The sequence below is a fragment of the Rhinoderma darwinii genome, chromosome 10, assembly GCF_050947455.1.
Source record: "Rhinoderma darwinii isolate aRhiDar2 chromosome 10, aRhiDar2.hap1, whole genome shotgun sequence".
In the NCBI taxonomy this organism is placed as follows: Eukaryota; Metazoa; Chordata; class Amphibia; order Anura; family Rhinodermatidae; genus Rhinoderma; species Rhinoderma darwinii.
Genome location: NC_134696.1, coordinates 96430468 through 96458064, shown reverse-complemented (window position 1 = coordinate 96458064; position 27597 = coordinate 96430468). Strand labels below are relative to the sequence as shown.

The 27597-nt window shown below is 40.1% G+C and overlaps 1 protein-coding gene across 1 annotated transcript; it reads left to right on the top strand.

The window, feature by feature from the left end:
* Positions 1-1788: 1788 nt before the first annotated feature.
* On the top strand, positions 1789-26647 carry LOC142661589 (heat shock cognate 71 kDa protein-like). Its single transcript, XM_075839014.1, has 9 exons — positions 1789-1886; positions 18858-19069; positions 19192-19397; positions 19990-20142; positions 20242-20797; positions 21887-22089; positions 22370-22568; positions 22965-23197; positions 24367-26647. The coding sequence occupies exons 2-9, from the start codon at positions 18865-18867 to the stop codon at positions 24553-24555; spliced, it is 1944 nt and encodes a 647-aa protein (XP_075695129.1). The 5' UTR covers positions 1789-1886; positions 18858-18864; the 3' UTR covers positions 24556-26647.
* Positions 26648-27597: the final 950 nt, after the last annotated feature.

The following is a 27597-nucleotide window of genomic DNA, read 5'->3' as shown; positions in this document are numbered from 1 at the left end:
TTGTCTGGGGTCTTATATTGAAATAGGGGGTCTGAATATATTTAGGGGGTCTGGTCTGGGGTCTGGGTCTGATAATTGAAGACTGGGGTACAATATCAATATAGGAGTCTGGTCTGGAGTTTGATATTAATATAAGGGTCAGGGGTCTAATATAAATATAGGGGTCTGGACTGGGGTCTGATATAAATATAGGGGTCTGTTCTGTCTGATATTAATATAGGGTCCGGTCTGGGGTCTATTAATAATATAGGGATCTGGTCTGTGGTCTGATAATAATATAGGGATCTGGTCTGTGGTCTGATAATAATATAGGGATCTGGTCTGTGGTCTGATAATAATATAGGGATCTGGTCTGTGGTCTGATAATAATATAGGGATCTGGTCTGTGGTCTGATAATAATATAGGGATCTGGTCTGTGGTCTATTAATAATATAGGGATCTGGTCTGTGGTCTGATAATAATATAGGGATCTGGTCTGTGGTCTGATAATAATATAGGGATCTGGTCTGTGGTCTATTAATAATATAGGGATCTGGTCTGTGGTCTGATAATAATATAGGGATCTGATCTGTGGTCTGATATTAATATTGGGATCTGGTCTGTGGTCTGATAATATAGGGATCTGGTCTGTGGTCTGATAATAATATAGAGATCTGGTCTGTGGTCTGATATTAATATAGGGATCTGGTCTGTGGTCTGATAATAATATAGGGATCTGGTCTGTGGTCTGATAATAATATAGGGATCTGGTCTGGGGTCTATTAATAATATAGGGGTCTGGTCTGGGGTCTGATATTAATTTTGGAGGCTTGAATATATTTAGCTACGCCCCTTTATATAAGCCACGCCCTTGGAAATGCCGCTCCCATTTTGCAGCGACCCGTTTTCCGAGTGTCACCCTGTGAAGGGCTCCTCCCGGTTGACATCTCCACATCATACTGTACATTGCTGGGGCTCATCCAATATTGAGATTGACCATATTTATTTTCATGACTAATTCTACTGTTCCATTTCTTCTAACATTTCAGCCCCAAATTGTGGGACGTTTTACGCCCCACTCCGTTCAAACCAGAGACACCCCCAAATGTCCCCTTTAATGCAAAATCTAGCACAACCCCCATTCTGTTAGCAAGTGTGCTATTCTTGCCCCATAGCGAAGCGCCAGCAGGGGCGTAAGCAGAAATAACAGGCGATTTCCGCGTCCTGTCCGGTTTTTTTTGCGGACCCATACGCTAGACGACCCGCAAATACAGACCAGAATAGGACCAGTTCTAGAGGTTTGCGGAACGGACGACGCTGATCCACAAAAATACCTGTGTGCGTGGCCCCATAGAAGTGAATGGTTCAGTTTTCTATCCGCAAAAAAAAAAACCGGATGCGACACTGAAGAATACAATGATCGTGTACGTGAGAGGTGTTGCAGCAGCTTTACATGCAGTCCTATGTCAAACCACAGATAGAATCACGTTTGTAGAGATGACAAACTCAGCTCTACTACACCTGTAGATTGGTATTGCTAGGGCAGGACCCTCACTTGCGTTCTGCATGGGGTAGACTTTTGTCTTGCACAAACTTTCACGCCGCGCAGTCAGTTACGCAATCGTTAGACGTATTAAGCCAATTTGGGCGCGGTGACTTTTTGACAAATCGATGCCAAAATCCAGAAAATTCTCATCGCTTCTGCTGGACTCGCCCTCCCTCTATCTGTGCTCTGTGCCTGCTGACTGCCAGGCATCGAGGGGGGGCAGCAAGGGGAGAGTGGAGAGAAATACAGTCACATCTAGAAGCTTCTGAATCCCGTCACAGCTGTGCAGTCCTAGGCGGCAGTGTATATAGAGGGAGTCCGCAGGGAGACAGCAAGCAATATCTGAGGGGACTGGCACAGGTGAGGTGCTTGCCGATGGACGGACAGACAGACGGGCAGAGCCCATCTACAGGTGCAGCAACGCTGAGTTTGTCATCTGTCATGGTGAGATCTCGGTCCGCAGTTTTACATAGGACTGCAAGTAAATCTACTGCATTATCTAAACTAAGGGCACAAAGATACAAATGACAAATCCAGCTCTGCTACATCTGTATACATGGGATGTGAAGGAGACGTGACTTAGTCTCGATCCGCAGTTTTACATAGGACTGCAAGTAAACCTACTGCATTATCTTAACTAAGGGCACAAAGATACAAATGACAAATCCAGCTCTGCTACATCTGTATACATGGGACGTGAAGGAGACGTGACTTGGTGATTACTTTATAAAGCCTGGGTTGTGTGAACAATGTTATATGGTTGTGGCGTTGGCCAAGCTGCTGCGCTATTAACCCTTAAACTGCTGCCTTGTCCGCTCCGTACCCGCAGCTTACGGGTTTGCAATGCCTGGGCATAGTATCAGATGAATTACACGTATAGACAGGTGGCATTGCCATGTAAACGCATGCATGGGTGGCATAAAAGTAGATCTTATGTCCATTTACTGTTCTGTTGATCACAGTCTATTGTTCTCTGTTGTCACTGCATAATATAATGCTGCTGCACTTTTATAAACTGCTGACATTAGGGTTACTGGCCCTTTAACTCTAGTAGGATACGGCTCTGGGGGACACTTGCCAATAAGCCGGCGGTGAAAAGAGATATCACTGGTTTATGTGTCCACGGCAAAATGTCCATGATCATTTTTTTATTTCTGTTTTTAAAAATGTATTCACGTATCGGGGGAGGGGCGTACATAATATCAGACATCCATTGTCGATTTATGACCCCAGGGTGACCTGACCTATAGCCCTGGTGTCACTGTGTATGATCAAACAGATAATCTGTGCAGAGACAGACTGCGAATTGGCCCCTGGACAATAAGGGCCCCTTATTCCCTTGAACTCATTGTGGTCTATATAAACCTGTATGCACTAAGCTCCCCCTAGTGGTGGTCGCAGGCAGCCAGAATTATATGGTAAGCTCAGAATCCTGGTCATCTGGCGGTTAAGATAATGATGTGTTATATATCGCTTTACATGGGACTGCAGGTTACCGAACGACATTGTCTTACTCTAGAGAGCTATCATGTTGCATTAACTATTCATTTTCAAAAGATTAAATGACAAATTCAATTCTGCTTCATTGCTCCAAACAATATATAATGTTGCTTATATGTCTACATAATATAATCAGATGTAGCAGAGCTGAGTTTGTCATCTTACCCTTATAGTAGAATGTGTTGTTCACTGTGGTAACTCACTAGCGCAATGTGATAGTTACCGCAGTCCTATGTAAAGCTATAGATAACAAATTGTTATGTCAGTTTTTGCTGTTGTAATGGACTATATATTCTGAGATTATATTCATAGTGTTTGTGTATTTGCAAATGCTAGTGGTGATAGTGTCTTGTTAGATTAGTAGGGAGGGGAAGGGTACTGGAGTGTACGTGGGTCACTACATGTACTGGTGATTTAATAAGAAATAATTTCATAATATTCTTTGTGGTAGAAATGTCCAGACCGTGACGTCCTGTGCTCACATAATCAGGACTCCGATCGTGTCCGCTCAGTAAAGGAAAATTGGATGCTGGTGTTTCCACAAATAAACTTTTTTAGGTTTATTGTGGATATAGTTAAATGGGAAAACAGAAGATTCAGGATTTATATAAAGATAATATATGATGAAATGATAAGAAAGGGGAATAATACTGCCCCTATGTGCAAGAATATAACTACTATAATACTGCCCCCTATGTGCAAGAATATAACTACTATAATACTGCTCCTATATACCAGAATATAACTACTATAATACTGCTCCTATATACAAGAATATAACTACTATAACACTGCTCCTATATACAAGAATATAACTACTATAATACTGCCCCTATATACAAGAATATAACTACTATAATACTGCCCCCTATATACAAGAATATAACTACTATAATATTGCTCCTATATACAAGAATATAACTACTATAATACTGCCCCTATATACAAGAATATAACTACTATAATACTGCCACTATATACAAGAATATAACTACTATAATACTGCCCCTATATACAAGAATATAACTACTATAATACTGCCACTATATACAAGAATATAACTACTATAATATTGCTCCTATATACAATAATATAACTACTATAATACTGACCCTATATACAAGAATATAGCTACTATAATACTGCCCCTATATACAAGAATATAACTACTATAATACTGCCCACTATATACAAGAATATAACTACTATAATACTGCCACTATATACAAGAATATAACTACTATAATACTGCCCCTATATACAAGAATATAACTACTATAATACTGCCACTATATACAAGAATATAACTACTATAATACTGCCCCTATATACAAGAATATAACTACTATAATACTGCCCCTATATACAAGAATATAACTACTATAATACTGCCTCCTATATACAAGAATATAACTACTATAATACTGCTCCTATATACAAGAATATATCTACTATAATACTGCTCCTATATACAAGAATATAACTACTATACTACTGCCCCTATATACAAGAATATAACTACTATAATACTACCCCTATATACAAGAATATAACTACTATAATACTGCTCCTATATACAAGAATATAACTACTATAATACTGCTCCTATATACAAGACTATAACTACTATAAGGGCATGACCACACGTGGCGGATTTCCTCCGCAACTGTCCGCATCAATGCCGCACAGAATCTGCGTTGCAGATTCTGCTGCGGATCTGCACAAAATGTGCAGTAAATTGATGCGGACTAGCTGCTGCGGACTGCGGGAAAAGTGCTTCCCTTCTCCCTATCAGTGCAGGATAGAGAGAAGGGACAGCACTTTCCCTAGTGAAAGTAAACGAATTTAATACTTACCGGCCGTTGTCTTGGTGACGCGTCCCTCTTTCGGCATCCAGCCCGACCTCCCTGGATGACGCGCCAGTCCATGTGACCGCTGCAGCCTGTGCTTGGCCTGTGATTGGCTGCAGCCGTCACTTAGACTGAAACGTCATCCTGGGAGGCTGGACTGGAGACAGAAGCAGGGAGTTCTCGGTAAGTATGAACTTATATTTTTTTACAGGTTGCTGTATATTGTGATCGGTAGTCACTGTCCCGGGTGCAGAAACAGTTACTGCCGATCGCTTAACTCTTTCAGCACCCTGGACAGTGACTATTTACAGACGTCTCCTAGCAACGCTCCCGTCATTACGGGAGCCCCATTGACTTCCTCAGTCTGGCTGTAGACCTAGAAATACATAGGTCCAGCCAGAATGAAGAAATGTCATGGCAAAAAAGCAAGACGCATCCGTAGCACACATAACATGTGCATGACAGCTGCGGACTTCATTGCGGAACTTAGAATCTCCATTGAAGTCAATGGAGAAATTCCGCCATGAGTCCGCCACTGCTCCGCAACAGACAGAGCATGCTGTGGACACCAAATTCCGCTCCGCAGCCTATGCTCCGCAGCGGAATTTTACGCCTCGTCTAAACGAACACTGCTAAATTAAAGTGTAAGTCAATGGACAAACGGCTCCGCTGCGGATTAACGCTGCGGAGTGTCCGCAGCGGAATTTAGGTGAAATTCCGCCACGTGTGAACCCAGCCTAATACTGCCCTCTATATACAAGAATATAACTACTATAATACTGCTCCTATATACAAGAATATAACTACTATAATACTGCTCCTATATACAAGAATATAACTACTATAATACTGCCCCCTATATACAAGAATATAACTACTATAATACTGCCCCTATATACAAGAATATAACTACTATAATACTGCCCCCTATGTACAAGAATATAACTACTATAATACTGCCCCCTATATACAAGAATATAACTACTATAATACTGCCCCCTATGTACAAGAATATAACTACTATAATACTGCTCCTATATACAAGAATATAACTACTATAAAACTGCCCCTATATACAAGAATATAACTACTATAATACTGCCCCCTATATACAAGAATATAACTACTATAATACTGCCCCCTATATACAAGAATATAACTACTATAATACTGCTCCCTATATACAAGAATATAACTACTATAATACTGCTCCTATATACAAGACTATAACTACTATAATACTGCCCTCTATATACAAGAATATAACTACTATAATACTGCTCCTATATACAAGAATATAACTACTATAATACTGCTCCTATATACAAGAATATGACTACTATAATACTGCCCCCTATATACAAGAATATAACTACTATAATACTGCTCCTATATACAAGACTATAACTACTATAATACTGCCCTCTATATACAAGAATATAACTACTATAATACTGCTCCTATATACAAGAATATAACTACTATAATACTGCCCCTATATACAAGAATATAACTACTATAATACTGCTCCTATATACAAGAATATGACTACTAAGACATTTCTTTGCCATGACTAAGAGCACAGGAGCTGCTCGAAACGCGTAGGCTAGGGCATACCGCCTACTCACATTTTTTCTGGGACTGCGTCTCCCTACGATTTTTATTTGTATTACCCCAATAAAGATGGGAACAACGCTTCCTTTTTAATTAACAACTGAACTCAGCGCTGGATCATTTCCTCTGTTTCTTCTACTGCCCCTATATACAAGAATATAACTACTATAAAACTGCTTCTATATCCAAGAATATAACTACTATAATACTGCTCCTATATATAACAATATAACTACTATAACACTTCTTCTATATACAAGAATATAACTACTATAATACTGCCCCTATATATAAGAATATAACTACTATAATACTGCCCCCTATATACAAGAATATAACTACTATAATACTGCCCCTATATATAAGAATATAACTACTATAATACTGCCCCCTATATACAGGAATATAACTACTATAATACTGCCCCTATGTGCAAGAATATAACTGCTATAATATTGCTCCTATATACAAGAATATAACTACTATAATACTGCCTCCTATATACAAGAATATAACTACTGTAATACTGCCCCCTATAAACAAGAATATAACTACTATAATACTGCCCCTATATACAAGAATATAACTACTATAATACTGCTTCCTATATACAAGAATATAACTACTATAATACTGCCCCTATATACAAGAATATAACTACTATAATACTGCTCCTATATACAAGAATATAACTACTATAATACTGCTCCTATATACAAGAATATAACCACTATAATACTGCTCCCTATATACAAGAATATAACTACTATAATACTACCCTATATACAAGAATATAACTTCTATAATACAGCTCCTATATACAAGAACATAACTACTATAATACTGCCTCCTATATACAAGAATATAACTACTATAATACTGCTCCTATATACAAGAATATAACTACTATAATACTGCCTCCTATATACAAGAACATAACTACTATAACACTGCCCCCTATATACAAGAATATAACTACTATAATACTGCTCCTATATACAAGAATATAACTACTATAATACTGCTCCCTATATACAAGAATATAACTACTATAATACTGCCCCCTATATACAAGAATATAACTACTATAATACTGCCCCTATATACAAGAATATAACTACTATAATACTGCTCCTATATACAAGAATATAACTACTATAATACTGCTTCTATATACAAGAATATAACTACTATAATACTGCCTCCTATATACAAGAATATAACTACTATAAGGCTTTATTCAGACGAACGTAAAATACGCGCGTGCATCGCGCGTGATTTTCACGCGCGTTGCCCGGGCCTATATTAGTCTATGGGGCCGTGCAGACATGTGCGTGGTTTTTGCGCAGCGTTGCTCCGTTGCCAAAAAGGCACGACATGTCCGTTGATTCAGCGTTTTCAACGCATCACGCACCCATTGAAGTCAATGGGTGCGTGAAAACAACGCAGGGCACATGGAAGCACCTCCGTACGCACAGCGTTTTTCACGCAACACTTGTTAAGTCTATGTAAATGAGTTGAGCAGACTAGACAAAACAACTACTAACCAGGAAGTGGCTTTTCACTTTCTGAGCACATGCGCACAGTTTAAACTGACATCTGCAGCAATAGTAGTTTTTTAACCTGTAAAACCACCCAAAAACATCAAACACGGGCCAAAGTGTGAGGTAACGTGAAATCTTGATGCGAACATGTGCTCACAGCAAGCAGGTGTTGGAGAAGGTGTCTTTTTGTAGGCTGCCCTCTCCATTACTCTACCCTCCGTTGTTTTGACGCGCGTTAAATACGCTATCACGCTGCCCAAACGGATGCCACACGCAACTCCAACGCAACCGAAATGGCGCGTTTTTCACGCGCGCAAAAACGCAACGGTCGTGTGAATCCAGCCTAATACTGCCTCCTATATACAAGAATATAACTACTATAAGGCTGGGTTCACACGTGGCGGAATTTCACTTAAATTCCGCTGCGGACACTCCGCAGCGTTGATCCGCAGCGGAGCCGTTTCTGCATTGACTTACACTTCTATTTAGAAGTGTTCGTTTAGACGATGCGTAACATTCCGCTGCGGAGCATAGGCTGCGGAGCGGAATTTGGTGTCCGCAGCATGCTCTGTCTGTTGCGGAGCAGTGGCGGACTCATGGCGGAATTTCTCCATTGACTTCAATGGAGATTCTAAGTTCCGCAATGAAGTCCGCAGCTGTCATGCACATGTTATGTGTGCTGCGGATGCGTCTTGCTTTTTTACCATGACATTTCTTCATTCTGGCTGGACCTATGTATTTCTAGGTCTACAGCCAGACTGAGGAAGTCAATGGGGCTCCCGTAATGACGGGAGCGTTGCTAGGAGACGTCTGTAAATAGTCACTGTCCAGGGTGCTGAAAGAGTTAAGCGATCGGCAGTAACTGTTTCTGCACCCTGGACAGTGACTACCGATCCCAATATACAGCTACCTGTAAAAAAATAGAAGTTCATACTTACCGAGAACTCCCTGCTTCTGTCTCCAGTCCGGCTTCCCAGGATGACGTTTCAGTCTAAGTGACGGCTGCAGCCAATCACAGGCCAATAACAGGCTGCAGCGGTCACATGGACTGCCGCGTCATCCAGGGAGGTCGGGCTGGATGCCGAAAGAGGGACGCGTCACCAAGACAACGGCCGGTAAGTATGAAATTCGTTTACTTTCACTAGGGAAAGTGCTGTCCCTTCTCTCTATCCTGCACTGATAGGGAGAAGGGAAGCACTTTTCCCGCAGTCCGCAGCAGCTAGTCCGCATCAATTTACTACACATTTTGTGCAGATCCGCAGCAGAATCTGCAACGCAGATTCTGTGCGGCATTGATGTGGACAGTTGCGGAGGAAATCCGCCACGTGTGGTCATGCCCTAATACTGCTCCTAAATACAAGAATAGAACTACTATAATACTGCTCCCTATATACAAGAATATAACTACTATAATACTGCCCCCTTTATACAAGAATATAACTACTATAATACTGCCCCTATATACAAGAATATAACTACTATAATACTGCTCCTATATACAAGAATATAACTACTATAATACTGTCTCCTATATACAAGAATATAACTACTATAATACTGCCCCTATATACAAAAATATAACTACTATAATACTGCCCCTATATACAAGAATATAACTACTATAATACTGCTCTTATATACAAGCATATAACTACTATAATACTGCCCCCTATATACAAGAATATAACTACTATAATACTGCCCCTATATACAAGAATATAACTACTATAATACTGCCCCTATATACAAGAATATAACTACTATAATACTGACCCTATTTACAAGAATATAACTACTATAATACTGCTCCTATATACAAGAATATAACTACTATAATACTGCCTCTATATACTAGAATATAACTACTATAATACTGCCCCTATATAGAAGAATATAACTACTATAATACTGCTCCTATATACAAGAATATAACTACTATAATACTGCCCCTATATACAAGAATATAACTACTATAATACTGCTCCTATATACAAGAATATAACTACTATAATACTGTCTCCTATATACAAGAATATAACTACTATAATACTGCTCCTAAATACAAGAATAGAACTACTATAATACTGCTCCCTATATACAAGAATATAACTACTATAATACTGCCCCTATATACAAGAATATAACTACTATAATACTGCCCCCTATATACAAGAATATAACTACTATAATACTGCCCCTATATACAAGAATATAACTACTATAATACTGCCCCTATATACAAGAATATAACTACTATAATACTGCCCCTATATACAAGAATATAACTACTATAATACTGCTCCTATATACAAGAATATAACTACTATAATACTGCCTCTATATACTAGAATATAACTACTATAATACTGCCCCTTTATAGAAGAATATAACTACTATAATACTGCTCCTATATACAAGAATATAACTACTATAATACTGCTCCTATATACAAGAATATAACTACTATAATACTGCTCCTATATACAAGAATATAACTATTATAATACTACCTCCTATATACAAGAATATAACTACTATAATACTGTCCCTATATACCAGAATATAACTACTATAAGGGCATGACCACACGTGGCGGATTTCCTCCGCAACTGTCCGCATTAATGCCGCACAGAATCTGCGTTGCAGATTCTGCTGCGGATCTGCACAAAATGTGCAGTAAATTGATGCGGACTAGCTGCTGCGGACTGCGGTAAAAGTACTTCCCTTCTCCCTATCAGTGCAGGATAGAGAGAAGGGACAGCACTTTCCCTTGTGAAAGTCAAAGAAATTCATACTTACCGGCCGTTGTCTTGGTGACGCGTCCCTCCTTCGGCATCCAGCCCGACCTCCCTGGATGACGCGGCAGTCCATGTGACCGCTGCAGCCTGTTATTGGCCTGTGATTGGCTGCAGCCGTCACTTAGACTGAAACGTCATCCTGGGAGGCCGGACTGGAGACAGAAGCAGGGAGTTCTCGGTAAGTATGAACTTCATTTTTTTTTACAGATAGATGTATATTGGGATCGGTAGTCACTGTCCCGGGTGCAGAAACAGTTACTGCCGATCGCTTAACTCTTTCAGCACCCTGGACAGTGACTATTTACTGACGTCTCCTAGCAACGCTCCCGTCATTACGGGAGCCCCATTGACTTCCTCAGTCTGGCTGTAGACCTAGAAATACATAGGTCCAGCCAGAATGAAGAAATGTCAAGTTAAAAAAGCAAGACGGATCCGCAGCACACATAACATGTGCATGACAGCTGCGGACTTCATTGCGGAAATTAGAATCTCCATTGAAGTCAATGGAGAAATTCCGCCATGAGTCCGCCACTGCTCCGCAACAGACCAAATTCCGCTCCGCAGCCTATGCTCCGCAGCGGAATTTTACGCCTCGTCTAAACGAACACTGCTAAATTAAAGTGTAAGTCAATGGACAAACGGCTCCGCTGCGGATTAACGCTGCGGAGTGTCCGCAGCGGAATTTAAGTGAAATTCCGCCACGTGTGAACCCAGCCTAATACCGCCCCCTATATACAAGAATATAACTACTATAATACTGCCCCTATATACAAGAATATAACTACTATAATACTGCCCCTATATACAAGAATATAACTACTATAATACTGCCCCCTGTATAGAAGAATATAACTACTATAATACTGCCCCTATATACAAGAATATAACAACTATAATACTGCCCCCTATATATAAGAATATAACTACTATAATACTGCCCCCTATATACAAGAATATAACTACTATAATACTGCTCCTATATACAAGAATATAACTACTATAATACTGCCTCCTATATACAAGAATATAACTATAATACTGCCCCCTATATACAAGAATATAACTACTATAATACTGCCCCTGTATACAAGAATATAACTACTATAATACTGCTCCTATATACAAGAATATAACTACTATAATACTGCCCCTTACATACAAGAATATAACTACTATAATACTGGCCCTATATACAAGAATATAACTACTATAATACTGCCCCTATATACAAGAATATAACGACTATAATACTGCCCCTGTATACAAGAATATAACTACTATAATACTGCTCCTATATACAAGAATATAACTACTATAATACTGCCCCTTACATACAAGAATATAACTACTATAATACTGGCCCTATATACAAGAATATAACTACTATAATACTGCCCATATATACAAGAATATAACGACTATAATACTGCCCCTGTATACAAGAATATAACTACTATAATACTGCTCCTGTATACAAGAATATAACTACTATAATACTGCCTCCTATATACAAGAACATAACTACTATAATACTGCCTCCTGTATACAAGAATATAACTACTATAATACTGCCCCCTATATACAAGAATATAACTACTATAATACTGCCCCTATATACAAGAATATAACTACTATAATACTGCTCCTATGTATTATTGTGGCGCATAGTATGAAACAGTTACAATTATTTTCCACTAGATGTCACTGTGGTGTATAGTACAATTATTTTGCACTAGATGTCACTGTTTTATTTTCTCTAATGCTTTATATGATTCTAGTGGAAGCCTTGTCATTATTGTAGGGAACTTCCATGACTTTGCTGCCAGTTTCCCTTCTATTCCTGTTCTGTTGAACAGCAGCCAACGTATTGCATTTTCTAGAACATTCCAACTCTCTCCAATATCTTTTGGCACAAACCAGTCAAATTGTAGCCGAGACTAGTGGCAGCTGACGGCCGAACCTCACATGATTCTATCAACATATTGATTTCTGTATCGGAAAAGCCAATGATTTGGTGAAATGATTTCTGAATACAAAGGGTCTCCTGACGCAGCAATATATGACTTTGGTCGTGGGCAGCAATGGGATGACTAAATGATGTTACCCAATTACTTACTAATTCTCCGTCCCGTGCCACCCTATAATAAATACACAGTGAAGTATGGGACATTTAATGAAGCTTCGTCACTATATTGGCATATGCTGAAGAGCAACTAAAGGGTTAAATGTATTGCCAATTTGTTAATTCGCCTTACAATAATCCAGAAATTCTGATAATAGACATAATAGCAGATTTCGCGTTAAAATTTATTTTTGAGCTTTCTCCGTGAAGGTTCTCCAGGGCGTTTTTTTACTCTTTTCTATGACCGTTTGATAATCCAGAATATCTGATAATCCGGTATCTAGAGAGTTGTAAAGTTCATGCACTAAAGGGCATTGGTGAGACGCGTCACATGCTAATTCAGCCGTTTTTGCCAAGACACTACGGCCTTGTTATGTACATGTACTCTACTATTTTGTCTGGGGGCCCCACGGATCTTGGACTAGCCCTAGCTATGGATCAGAATTCGTTTCACCAGTATCCACTGATGGTCGCTGGTTACGATGTGTCTGGGTGAGATTCGACTGAATGTGGAGTGATTTTAGCAAAGCCACCTATGAATAGTGCACAATGCGGGAGGCTGCTGAGTCAAGGAAAGCTCTTGATATTTGTAAGCCTGCACTGGACTGTGAACTTCTGAACTTCAACAACCTGGTATGTGGCCCCCTCTAAAATAAATTCTGGATCCGTGCCTTGCTAGCAGTTCTAAAGCACCACCTAAATCTCATGATTCATAAATATTAGCGGGCAAGGCTTTCTGAGAAATTAGAAATGGGCATAGTATATTAGGGAATGGATAGTCTTCCGAATGTGCTGAATTGTGTTACTGTAGAGGACAGCATGAGTAACATATTACCATTCTTTGTGTTTTTTTGTTTAATAAAATGTCTCTGCCATGTCGGCCCATAGATGGAGGGGCCCCAGTTCAGGTTAGTCACCCTACCCTTCCTGATGTATGCATTTAGCCTGCCCAGGGCTTCCTCTCGCTACAGGCACCACAGCATTGGCAAATAAAAATGTTTATTCTGTACTGATCCTGAGTTACAGCCTGTATTATACTTCAGGGCTTTATTCACTATTCTGCTGGTGGAGTAACTGTGTTCATACATTACATTACTTATCCGGTACTGATCCTGAGTTACATCCTGTATTATACTCCAGAGCTGCACTCACTATTCTGCTGGTGGAGTCACTGTGTACATACATTACTTATCCTGTAATGATCCTGAGTTACATCCTGTATTATACTCCAGAGCTGCACTCACTATTCTGCTGGTGGAGTCACTGTGTTGATACATTACATTACTTATCCTGTAATGATCCTGAGTTACATCCAGTATTAGGCTGTTACGTCCGCAATGGATGGAACATATTTCGGCCGCAAGTCCCGGATCGAATCACAGTGCAGGGAGCCGGGCTCCTAGCATCATAGTTATGTACGATGCTAGGAGTCCCTGCCTCGCTGCAAGACAACTGTCCCGTACTGAAATCGTGTTTTCAGTACGGGACAGTAGTTCCACGGAGAGGCAGGGACTCCTAGCATCGTACATAACTATGATGCTAGGAGCCCGGCTCCCTGCACTGTGTTCGGTCCGGGACTTGCGGCGGATATACGTTCCGTCCTTTACGGACGTAACATGCTCATGTGAATCCAGCCTTATACTCCAGAGCTGCACTCACTATTCTGCTGGTGGAGTAACTGTGTACATACATCACATTACTTATCCTGTACTGACCCTGAGTTACATCCTGTATTATACTCCAGAGCTGCACTCACTATTCTGCTGGTGGAGTCACTGCGTACATACATTACATTACTTATCCTGTACTGATCCTGAGTTACATCCTGTATTATACTCCAGAGCGGCACTCACTATTCTGCTGGTGGAGTCACTGTGTACATACATTATATTACTTATCCTGTACTGATCCTGAGTTATATCCTGTATTATACTCCAGAGCTGAACTCACTATTCTGCTGGTGGAGTCACGTGTACATACATTACAGTACTTATCCTGTACTAATCCTGAGATACATCCTGTATTATACTCCAGAGCTGCACTCACTATTCTGCTGGTGGAGTCACTATGTACTTACATTACTTATCCTGTACTGAGTTACATCCTGTATTATACTCCAAAGCTGCACTCACTATTCTGCTGGTGGAGTCACTGTGTACACACATTACATTATTTATCCTGTACTGATCCTGAGTTACATCCTGTATTATACTCCAGAGCGGCACTCACTATTCTGCTGGAGGAGTCACTGTGTGCATACATTACATTACTTATCCTGTACTGATCCTGTGTTACATCCTGTATTATACTCCAGAGCTGAACTCATTATTCTACTGGTGGAGTCACTGTGTACATACATTATATTACTTATCCTGTACTGTTCCTGAGTTACATCATGTATTATACTCCAGCGCTGCACTCACTATTCTGCTGGTAGAGTCACTGTGTACATACATTACATTACTTATCCTGTACTGATACTGAGTTACATCCAGTATTATACTCCAGAGCTGCACTCACTATTCTGCTGGTGGAGTCACTGTGTACACACATTACATTACTTATCCTGTACTGATCCTGAGTTACATCCTGTATTATACTCCAGCGCTGCACTCACTATTCTGCTGGTGGAGTCACTGTGTACACACATTACATTATTTATCCTGTACTGATCCTGAGTTACATCCTGTATTATACTCCAGAGCGGCACTCACTATTCTGCTGGTGCAGTCACTGTGTACATACATCACATTACTTATCCTGTACTGATCCTGAGTTACATCCTGTATTATACTCCAGAGCTGCACTCACTATTCTGCTGGTGGAGCCACTATGTACATACATTACATTACTTATCCTGTACTGAGTTACATCCTGTATTATACTCCAGAGCTACACTCACTATTCTGCTGGTGGAATCAGTGTGTACATACATTACATTACTTATCCTGTACTGATCCTGAGTTACATCCTGAATTATACTCCGGAGCTGCACTCACTATTCTGCTGGTGGAGTCACTGCGTACATACATTACATTACTTATCCTGTACTGATCCTGAGTTACATCCTGTATTATACTCCAGAGCTGCACTCACTATTCTGCTGGTGGAGTCACTGTGTACACACATTACATTATTTATCCTGTACTGATCTTGAGTTACATCCTGTATTATACTCCAGAGCGGCACTCACTATTCTGCTGATGGAGTTACTGTGTACATACATTACATTATTTATCTTGTACTGATCCTGAATTACATCCTGTATTATACTCCAGAGCTGCACTCACTACTCTGCTGGTGGAGTCACTGTGTACATACATTACATTACTTATCCTGTACTGATCCTGAGTTACTTCCTGTATTATACTCCAGAGCTGCACTCATAATTCTGCTGGTGGAGTCACTGTGTACAGACATTACATTACTTATCCTGTACTGATCCTGAGTTATATCCTGTATTGTACTCCAGAGCTGAACTCGCTATTCTGCTGGTGGAGTCACGTGTACATATATTACATTACTTATCCTGTACTGATCCTGAGTTACATCCAGTATTATACTCCAGAGCTGCACTCACTATTCTGCTGGTGAAGTCACTGTGTACATACATTACATTACTTATCCTGTACTGATCCTGAGTTACATGCTGTATTATGCTCCAGAGCTGCACTCACTATTCTGCTGGTGGAGTCACAGTGTACATACATTACTTATCCTGTACTAATCCTGAGTTACATCCAGTATTATACCTCAGAGCTGCACTCACTATTCTGCTGGTGGAGTCACTGTGTACATACATTACATTACTTATCCTGTACTGATCCTGAGGTACATCCTGTATTATACTCTAGATCTGCACTCACTATTCTGCTGGTGGAGTCACTGTGTACATACATTACATTACTTAACCTAGATATATCCTGTGTTTTATCTTGTATTGTACTCCAGAGCTGTATTCACAATACTGCAGGCTACAGAACTGAATTATCCCAGCATTCCCTTCTTGTTTAGTGTCTGCACAGAGATCGTTTTGGTGATTTGGATTTTGGGAATTGTCCTCTTCACACTAGGCACTGTACAATTGTCTGATGTAGGAAAAACTACCTCTCTGTATGTGCTGTTAGAGGGATGTCTGACGACAAACTTGCTGACTGTTTCAAATGACAACCAGCAGAATTACGAGTGTAGCTCTTGCAGAATACATGCTGTAATTCAGAATCCATACAAGATAATTAATGTATATACACAGTTACTCCACTTTTATGTAGATTTGCTCTAGATATAAGCAGTAGAGCAGTGCTCAAAGGTGGACAAATCCTTTAAGGGCTGAACGTGTAACAAGATTTCGTCTGTTCTCATTGGAGAAGGCACCTGACCGATAATACAGGCATCGGGAAAAAAAATTAAACTGTTATTTAGTAGAACATGAAGCAATCAGATGGAGCGAGCACTGATCAGTGTTTGCTTTGTGACTTGATGTGAAGCGATCCTACTCATCATGTTATCTGCATATATTGAGTGTGATTGTTTTTATTGGAGGCTTGGTCTGGTGCATTTAGGTTTGGATAGTGGGTGTGACAAGCATGGTTGGCGTTTTCCCCTCCATGTGCCAGGATGTGCTGCCCTAGTTTATCTAATTGTAAATAGACTCATCACAGCTTTATGACAATGTACACTAAAGACATTATTTACTTTACTTTGTATCCATTAAGTTAACTGTCAAGAAGTGAGTTATGGGACTATTTTATTTTATTTTTATTATGGGCATTTTCTAATAATTTCCCCCAAATAAAAAATAAATTCTGGGGTCCTTTCCTTTTGTCCAAAAAATAGTATTCTGCTATTTTTATCTGATTCGGGAAAAGCTGAGTGACAACCATTGTGGCTAACGCTACAACTCCCATAGGTGTTGGTTATGCGCTTAGGAAAGGAAACTACATGGACTACATTCCCACTAAATTGGAAAATACTGGGTAAAACTGACATGGAAAAGGACTCGGGGATATTAGTGAACAGCAAATTGAACTGTAGCAACCTGTGCCAGGCAGCTGCTGCCAAGGCAAATAAGATCCTAGGATGTTTTAAAAGGGACCTAAATACATATTAAAAAATAGTTCTACCACTTTACAAATCACTAGTTAGGCCACACATGGAATATTGTATACAGTTTTGCTCACCAGCGTACAAGAAATATCTAGCAGAGCTGGAGTAGGTTCGGAGGCGGGTAACCAAAATAATAAATGGAATTGGTGGACTATAGTATTCAGAAAAATGTGGGTATTTTAATAAAAAAAAAAAAATCTAAGGGTTGAATTGATTACTATGTAGGTTTAGAGGGGCCAACCAAAATAATCAATGGAACGGGTGGACTGCAGTATTCAAAAAGATGATAAAAATTTGGGTAATTTCGTTTGGAAAAAAAACGGTTAAGGGGGGGGGGGGGTAATGACTATGTATAAATAGATCAAAGGTCAATACAGAAATATCTCCCATGATCTATTTATTCCCAGGATTGCAACTATAACAAGGGGGCGAGCACTAGAGGAAAGAAGGTTTCTATACCAACATAGAAGGGGATTCTTTACTGTAAGAGCAGTGAAACTATAGACGTCTCTACTTGAAGATGGTAATGGTTAATTTGTTAAATTACTTTAATAAAAGCCTGGATGCCTTTCTTGAGTGTAATAATATTACAAGTTATGAGAATAAGCTTACTGGAGATGGGTCGTTGATTTAGGGATTTATTCTCATTACCATATTTGAAGTCGGAAGGAACTTTTTTAGTAACTTTTTTTGTTATTAGGTTGTACTTTAGGGTCGAAAATCTATGTTAAATGGCATAATTGTACATGTAAGGATTTTTGTTTGTAATCAAACTTTTTACTTTTATTTCCCCTCAGAATCAAAATGTCTAAGGGTCCAGCAGTAGGCATTGATCTTGGCACCACCTACTCATGTGTAGGTGTCTTCCAGCATGGCAAAGTGGAGATTATTGCCAATGACCAGGGTAATCGCACCACTCCCAGTTATGTGGCCTTCACTGACACTGAGAGGCTCATCGGGGATGCAGCAAAGAATCAAGTGGCCATGAACCCAACAAACACGGTTTTTGGTGAGTAATAGTCCCTGTGAGACCTAGATCATCATTGTACATAGACTCCTAATGATTAATCTTTATAATTAACAAGGAAAGCTTGATATGCTGTTGACACATGCCTCTTGGTGTTATTACAGATGCCAAGCGGCTCATTGGTCGTCGCTTTGATGACTTTGTTGTACAGTCCGACATGAAGCATTGGCCATTTACAGTAATAAACGATGGTGGAAGACCCAAGATGCAGGTTGAATACAAAGGGGAGACCAAGACCTTCTATGCTGAAGAAGTATCCTCCATGGTCCTGACCAAAATGAAAGAGATCTCTGAAGCCTACCTTGGAAAGGTGAGATAATGGTTTATGTAACCCATGAATTAGCCCATATTATAAAAAACATCTAAGATGGAGTACGTGGTGTTGGGAGATTGGATTATTGGATCTTGAGACTAGACATGAGGATGACCTCCTTCAGTTTCCGACAGTCTATTTTTGGTTCTTCTAACAAATCACCATTATCTTTACAAAGTGAGGTTCTCAATAGTGAGCATGGGTGTCAAAACCAAAGAGTCTTACCCCCTGGAGTCCATGGAGAGATTGTCCCTTCTATATTTAGTCCTATCTTCACCAAGGGTGTTGTGAGCCTGTGCAATGGTTCCCATCTCCACAAAAACGACAAAATTACATACTTCTCTAAATTCGGAACGGGGGTGAACAATCACTGGGCACTTGGGGGATTGAACCAAAACCACGACTGTCCATTTTGACATTTTCCATAGGCTCCCTCTTATGTATGCCCCTAACAGTGAGGATTGGTGGGGGATCGAATGTTTTCTATTACAACCCAGTTCAATGGGTTCAATGGGACAAGGCATACTTTACTACATTTTTAGTTGGTTTATTATGTATAGTATACATATATATAATCTTTTTTTTTTAGACAATCAGTAATGCAGTGATTACAGTCCCAGCCTACTTCAATGATTCCCAGAGACAGGCCACCAAAGATGCTGGGACCATTTCGGGACTTAATGTCCTCCGTATCATCAATGAGCCGACTGCAGCTGCCATTGCTTATGGCTTGGACAAAAAGGTAACGCTTCCATGAAATAGTTTACTCTAGTTTACGTGAAGGTTATTCAATTAAACATTGATTGCCGGATACTAAACATTCAGTCATTTCTACCTGTAGGTCGGTGGTGAGAGGAATGTCCTCATTTTCGACCTTGGTGGAGGCACATTTGATGTATCCATACTTACCATTGAAGATGGAATATTTGAAGTTAAATCTACAGCTGGTGACACACACTTGGGTGGTGAGGACTTTGATAACCGAATGGTTAACCACTTCGTTGGAGAATTCAAGCGCAAACACAAGAAAGACATCACCGAGAACAAGCGTGCCATTCGTCGTCTGCGTACAGCTTGTGAACGTGCCAAGCGTACCCTTTCTTCCAGTACTCAGGCCAGTATTGAGATAGACTCTCTTTTTGAGGGTATTGACTTTTACACTTCTCTAACCCGTGCACGCTTTGAAGAGCTCAATGTGGACCTCTTTCGTGGCACTCTGGAGCCAGTGGAGAAAGCTCTACGGGACGCCAAGCTGGACAAGGCCCAGATCCATGATATTGTTTTGGTCGGAGGATCCACACGCATTCCAAAAATCCAAAAACTCCTGCAAGACTTTTTCAATGGAAGAGAACTGAACAAGAGCATTAACCCAGATGAGGCTGTGGCCTATGGAGCGGGTGAGATCACTATATATATTTAGCATTTTCCACTTCTAAATGCCCAAAATTGTATAGGTAATGTCCCATTGTTAGTAGGAAACACCATTTTTAAGTTTGTTTTTTTTACAATATTTCAGAATATATATCTAGATAAAATGTTGGTCAACTTTGCACTTGAAGACACGACTTATCTTGTACTTATCTTGACTTACATCATCCTCCATTTGCACCGAGATGCATTCCAAATTTTACTGGTTAAGGCACCGGTAACACATTAAATGAAAGTTGGACGAACCAATTTCATTCACCCGAGTTTCATGATTCTCCGTGATGGCAATTGTCGAGGGAAAGAAGGATTGAACATGTTGGACTTCAACATGCCTTTCTTTCCATGGGTGAGCATGGCAGGAGGAGTAGCTGTCGGCTGGCAGGAGGAGTAGCTGTCGGCTGACAGCTATCGAAAATGTTTAGGCATCCTTAGACTTTAATAATGACCAATTCCCATGGCAAGTATTTTGAAAGCAGCTTCGTATTCGACTGGAGAGAAAGACAAGGTGTAACTCGAAATCAGTGCTGAAAATAAGACTTGTTTAAGGTTGCTCAATGTTTTATGTTGGTTTTATACTGTTAAATGTTTTGGTTTAATACAGGAGAAGTCAGAGGAACAAGTATATACAAGGTATTTGTTATGCCAACAACAATATTGTATGCAGGCCTGGCACCAAGACTAAAAAAAATGCAAGGGAATATCGACCGCTGATTCTTTATTAGAACGTCCTGCCACTCCAGGATCATTACTGATGACTTAGTCCACTAGAATCATCCAAAATGACCAGATCTATCTTAAGCATCTTTTTTAAGAGGAGGACTAAAGATGGCTTTTATCTTCGAGCAAAACTTGACCTGACTTACGTATGACTCCCAAACTTTTTGAATTTCCACCTCCCAGTACGTTCGGTTAAAGGATCCCTTGATTAATTTCCATAATGTTTAGGACGATCTCGTAACTGCAATATTTTGTCCTTGTATGTTTCTTAGATTTGTCACCATGTTATCTACATTTATTTAGGATGACGCTGACTCTTGCGTCTATTGCTCTTTCCTTAGCTGTTCAGGCTGCAATCTTATCCGGAGACAAGTCTGAGAACGTTCAGGATCTTCTGTTGCTGGATGTGACCCCCTTGTCTCTTGGTATTGAGACTGCTGGAGGAGTCATGACCGTCCTCATCAAACGTAACACCACTATACCCACCAAGCAGACCCAGACCTTTACCACCTACTCTGACAACCAGCCTGGTGTCCTCATCCAGGTAATGAGTCCTGTTATACCTAGTGTGATGGTCTACAACTCTAGTGATGTTGCCTATGGCAATTATTCTGATGCTTTCATTGATTTAATGACCACCACCACAAAATAATGGCAATATCTGGTTACCATGGGCAACATAATCTTTTTAACTATTTTTGTGTGCACAGATGGAAAGTTTATGGAGCTGTCTATAGTTAGTCTATTGAATGATGGAGTAAAAGGTTAATAAGAAAAAAAAAATTGTTGTACAATCATAGAGATAATGTGTATTTTGTTGGTAGGTGTTTGAAGGTGAAAGAGCCATGACAAAGGACAATAATCTTCTTGGGAAGTTTGAGTTGACTGGGATTCCACCTGCTCCTCGTGGTGTTCCCCAAATCGAGGTGACATTTGACATTGACGCCAATGGAATTATGAATGTGTCTGCTGTAGACAAGAGTACCGGCAAGGAAAATAAGATCACTATTACCAATGACAAGGGTGAGTGATGATATGAGATTCCACAAAATAAATTGTCTTCTAACTCATCCATCCTTGGATGACCTGCTTGGTTGAGGAATAGTCATATGAGTGAAAATGTGACAATGAGACAATAGGGTTCAGTTTCACAGCAGACTGTAAAATGAGGTGGCTTTCTCTTAAGGGTAGTTTGTGGTGACACCTAGAGGTCAATATAGAAACTGCAATTTTTCATAATTCATTTTTAAACAGACAGAAATGATTAAATAAAACAAATTCCACTTTTTAATTATAGTGTCTCTTTAATGTATACTATCCTCAGCCATAATATCTGTTTTCCTGCTTGTATGGTAAAATTGAGCTTTCATATTTTCTTGTATGTGAAAATAAAGGTTAATATTACAATTTGTATTAAAGGTCGTCTGAGCAAGGAGGAGATTGAGCGCATGGTACAAGAGGCGGACAGATATAAAGCTGAAGACGAATCTCAGAGGGACAAGATTACTGCCAAGAATTCCCTTGAGTCTTTGGCCTTTAACATGAAGAGCACAGCAGAAGATGAGAAGCTGAAAGACAAAATAAGCCCTGAGGATAAACAGAAGATCCTGGACAAGTGCAATGAGATCATCTCCTGGTTGGACAAAAACCAAGTAAGCACTCCTCCTTGTAATGTGAATTTAAGGGACTTGCTGCATCTTTTTATAGGGCATTGCCAGGGTAAAGCCCTGAGGAAAGTCTCAAGATAAGACATAAAATCTTCTTAGAACTCTTGTGTCTTCCCAAGAACTTCATACTATTCATAGCATTTATTAGTCTATTATGATTATATTGTCTACTTCTGCTAAGATATTTTATTGGTCATCTGCTCTAATTTCCCTAACTTACTCAGTGGATCTAATATCATAAGGACTAAGTAACCTAAGCATGTTCCTGAAATACAGTTCCCAAAGGAAACTCGCAAAACAAGGGTTTAATGTTCTTCGTGTAGATTTAGGATTTAAAATGTGATGCCTTTAACGTATTCCAGGCGTGAAGATGTTCAAAAGTTTTTCAAAAAATGTATCTATTTATAGTATCCTGTTTTTTAAATAATTTTTTTTATGAGGTGCCAACAAGTCTAAGGACATATTCTATCTCTGAACAAGTCTATGAGGTGGAGCTTGTGGACTTGTTCAGAGAGGGCTTTGGTTATTCACATATGGGTCAGTTGGGGTAGACAGGTCACCATGTAGAAGAGAACTTAAATTACTATTAAGTAATGTGGTTTATGACGACTGGGCACGGGCAGAACCCATAATGAATATTCATGGGGCAGGTTTTCATTTAAGAAACAGAGATAAAATTCAGGATGATCACTATGTGAATTATGTAAAGGGACGATCTGAGTAAAAGAAGCCCCTTCTAAAATGCTCTATAATTGAGATGGAGCTTGTAGACATAAAAGCTTGCATAAGAGCTTCACTCATTGACATATGAGACCACTGTTAGGGCACAGCAAGTGATAGGCAGAGGCAGAGTAGACATTGTATCCCCTGACCCCTGATACAGACCCTTACCCTCAAGTCACCTCAAGAGGACCTGCAAAATGAAAAGTGGTTGCCGAGTCTAGACAACTGATTCTTTTGTGTGGTGGAACCACACAAAATGTTGGGTCAATGGTCATGTCTATAATCAATTGTAAATGGACCTGGTTCCTTACATCTTATACTAAAAGTTGAGATTTCTTCTACTTGTTCCTTTCACAACTTTTTAAAATATATTTCTGTGTCCCTCTACTTACCCAATCATTGCTTTCTCTGCCTATTTTGTATCCTATCAGATGGCTGAAAAAGAAGAATATGAACATCAACAGAAAGAGCTGCAGAACCTCTGCAATCCTATAATCACCAAGCTATACCAAGGAGCTGGTGGGGCTGGAATGCCCGGTGGGATGCCAGGGGGCTTTCCAGGAGCTGGAGGTAGTGCAGCAGGTGGCTCTTCAGGACCCACCATTGAAGAAGTTGATTAAGAGCCTCCATCCAACACCCTGTAAAGCAGGTTGCTCAGCACAGTCCTCATTCAACATGCTCAATAGTCTTCATAACGTAGCTCCTGCCTTATGTCGTAGCAAAGGAGACTATAATTTCTTATTAAACTGGTGTTGACTGTGCCAACCCTTCACTGAATAGGTATATTATGCAGTATTTACACTCTACTCTGTTCTACCCAGTACCCTTCACTGAGTTTAGATCCTGGATCCATGTTTCTATAGTCTGATGATACAGGCGTCTTCCATACCTTGCACTTTGGATGTTACAATATACCAAGGAAGAACGGCAGCCATGATCGGCATCATCACAACCGTATATACAGATGCCCAATCCTGTAAAACTTCTCCTATACATGTTCTAAGAAGGTTCCTGAGTTATTCCGCCAAAGATATTTAATAATAATGCTACATTGGTCATACAGACTAAGCTAAACCAAAACGTAAACCAAGATGACAGCCAGGTGACTACCCAACTTCCCATCAACCTCCTGCTGCATTGAAACAGGAAGATTTGCTCACCTACTAGATATAGGACCTTGAGTGTATTGGGATATAAGGTTTATTATTCTAGTCCTTACCCCCCCCCACCATTTCTGCATGGCATACAAATTCTTCAACCAGATTTGTTTCAGAGTTCGCCATTAATGGGGTTCTTCGCTTTGGGCAATCCCTACTTTTTAGAAGCGTCCCTTGACAATAAGTAGATCACAAAGTGTCCTCCTGCTGGGACCCCCAGTGATCAGCTGTAATCTGTGGGGAAACCTGGCGGTAAGTGTTCAATTTCTCTGCAGCGCCACCACAGGGGAAACTAAGAATTACACAGTGTCCATTCATATCAATGGGTTGTCTGTGTTATACAGGACAGGACTGCTCCTCCAAAATAGGAGACGTTCCTTGTAGCCATTCTCCACTCTAGCAAAGAAATCAGGATCCTGAACAGAGGACCCCCCTCTATTTCCTCTGAATTTCCTAATAGGGTATATGAAAATGGGTTTTCTAAACTGGACAACCCCTTTAAATATTAAGAGAGTCTCGAGTTTCAGCTTTTTTTATCGTGACTTTTCTTAAATATTCTGGAATGGTCTCCGATATTGTCATTTACAAAATTTCACAAATAGAATTTTACTACTTTTGTAAATAAGAAATTAGAAAAAATAAATGTTACACCCGAGATAAATCCTGGGGCTTCCATTCAACAAACACTGATGCCCTGGATACTATTGTTCTCCATGTAAGACGACGATGCTATGCCAAGAAGTTTCATTTATGGGCACCATGTTGTGTCTTGACTTTGATCTACCATCTACTTGTATCCATAGAAGACGTGGCACCATGTGAGGACTTGCTAGACAGAGTCACGTGGTGAAAAATTAAACATTTAGAAAGACGTCTTCCAAGATCTTACTTCAACCAATGTATTTTCTTTACACAAATTCCACTCACTTCAAGAAAAACTAACGTAAAACTGAAAATTCAGTTCAGCCTACAGCATTGATCTTCGACCTTGGCTCTCAAGCTGTGGCGCGACTACAACTTCCGGCGCGCCCAGACAGTCACATAGTTCCTCAAGACCTGGAGAGCCACAGCTTGGAGAACACTGGCCTAAAATATTTGGTAATCCCCAGTCCATAAGTATTAGTAGAGTTGGGTACCTCATTGGCAAGATCTCCAGACTTTTTCTGTCTACAATAGTCTCATGGCCCCTGTAGATCTCCTTGCCCTCAAGTCGGGCACCTTCATAAGACCATATTTCCAATTTCTGTTCTATCCACGTAGCAAGGTCATGTAGTATAGAATTGTATCATTGGTTCATGCCATCTTTCCAGACAATCACAGTTTGCCAACCTCTGAATTTCACAGGGCAATGGTTTTTGAATGCCCACTGGTGCCTTTAAGGGTGTTGCACTGATATTGGTTCCCAATACCAATAATTATATTTATCTCGAGCCTCCCATGCTGGGCCAATCTGTATCCTCCGGTCGGTGAAGTTTGTATTGTGTCTCTCTGATGCTTTTACCAGCGGGATTGTAATGACTGTGCCAAATTAATCATCAACCACAGACGTAATAAAAATGCTGTATAAACACAATGCGGGTTGTGTGCTTTCTCCTCTTGTACTGGGAACACAAAGGAAAGCTGATTGGAAAGATATTATTTTTTATTGCGAGAATATAATACTGTGGTCTTAATTGTGGTCGTATGGAAAATAGATTTTGATTTTAATCGTGCCAAATGAAAAACTCTTCTCTGCTACATCTATAGTACACTATTGTTTATTAGAAGGAACCCATAGTAGATATCCAAAAGGGGTCTATCTTCTTGTGTTGGAACTTACTGTCACATCCCATCCCTCATTCTAGGACAGTAAGGCCCGGAGTTTGTTTCTCCACCTTCAATCCATCACCCATAGGGCGGTTGTGTCCTATATGAGGTTTTTCTCTTCCCTTGTGTGCTAACTTGTTACCTGTCAGGAAGGTGAGATCTTTCTACTGGTGATGGTGACCCATGCCATTTTACCGGGCATGGCATGGGTCACCAACCATGATCTGGGGCTCACCTCCCATGATCTCCATAGTGGCTGTGTTAGCATCCTTTATGGTGTGTATACTCTCATCCAATAATACCATTTTTGCTATACTGTAGTACTTTCCGTTGTACAAAGTTTGATATCAACTATGGAACCTGAACATCAATCAATGAACCTACATTAAGAGGGGTTGTTTAAGGACACACATTAGTGACAAATCGCTCCAATCGGTGGGTGTCTGTCTGCTGTGATCCCCACAACTGCTAGAACACGGCGGCGGTAGGAAAGCGCTATCAAACTTTGTCTGCTCTCCATTCGGATTTTTCCATTATGGTCAATGGCCGACTATGCAGCCTCCAGAAAATGCTGAACTGACGGGAGACATAAGGCGCATCTACACGTGACAATGATCGTCCGAATGGTTCTCGTACCCGATTTATTGGCCCGTATAAGCAGAGCAAACGTTCGTTCGTCAACTGGTCGCATCTTTCATG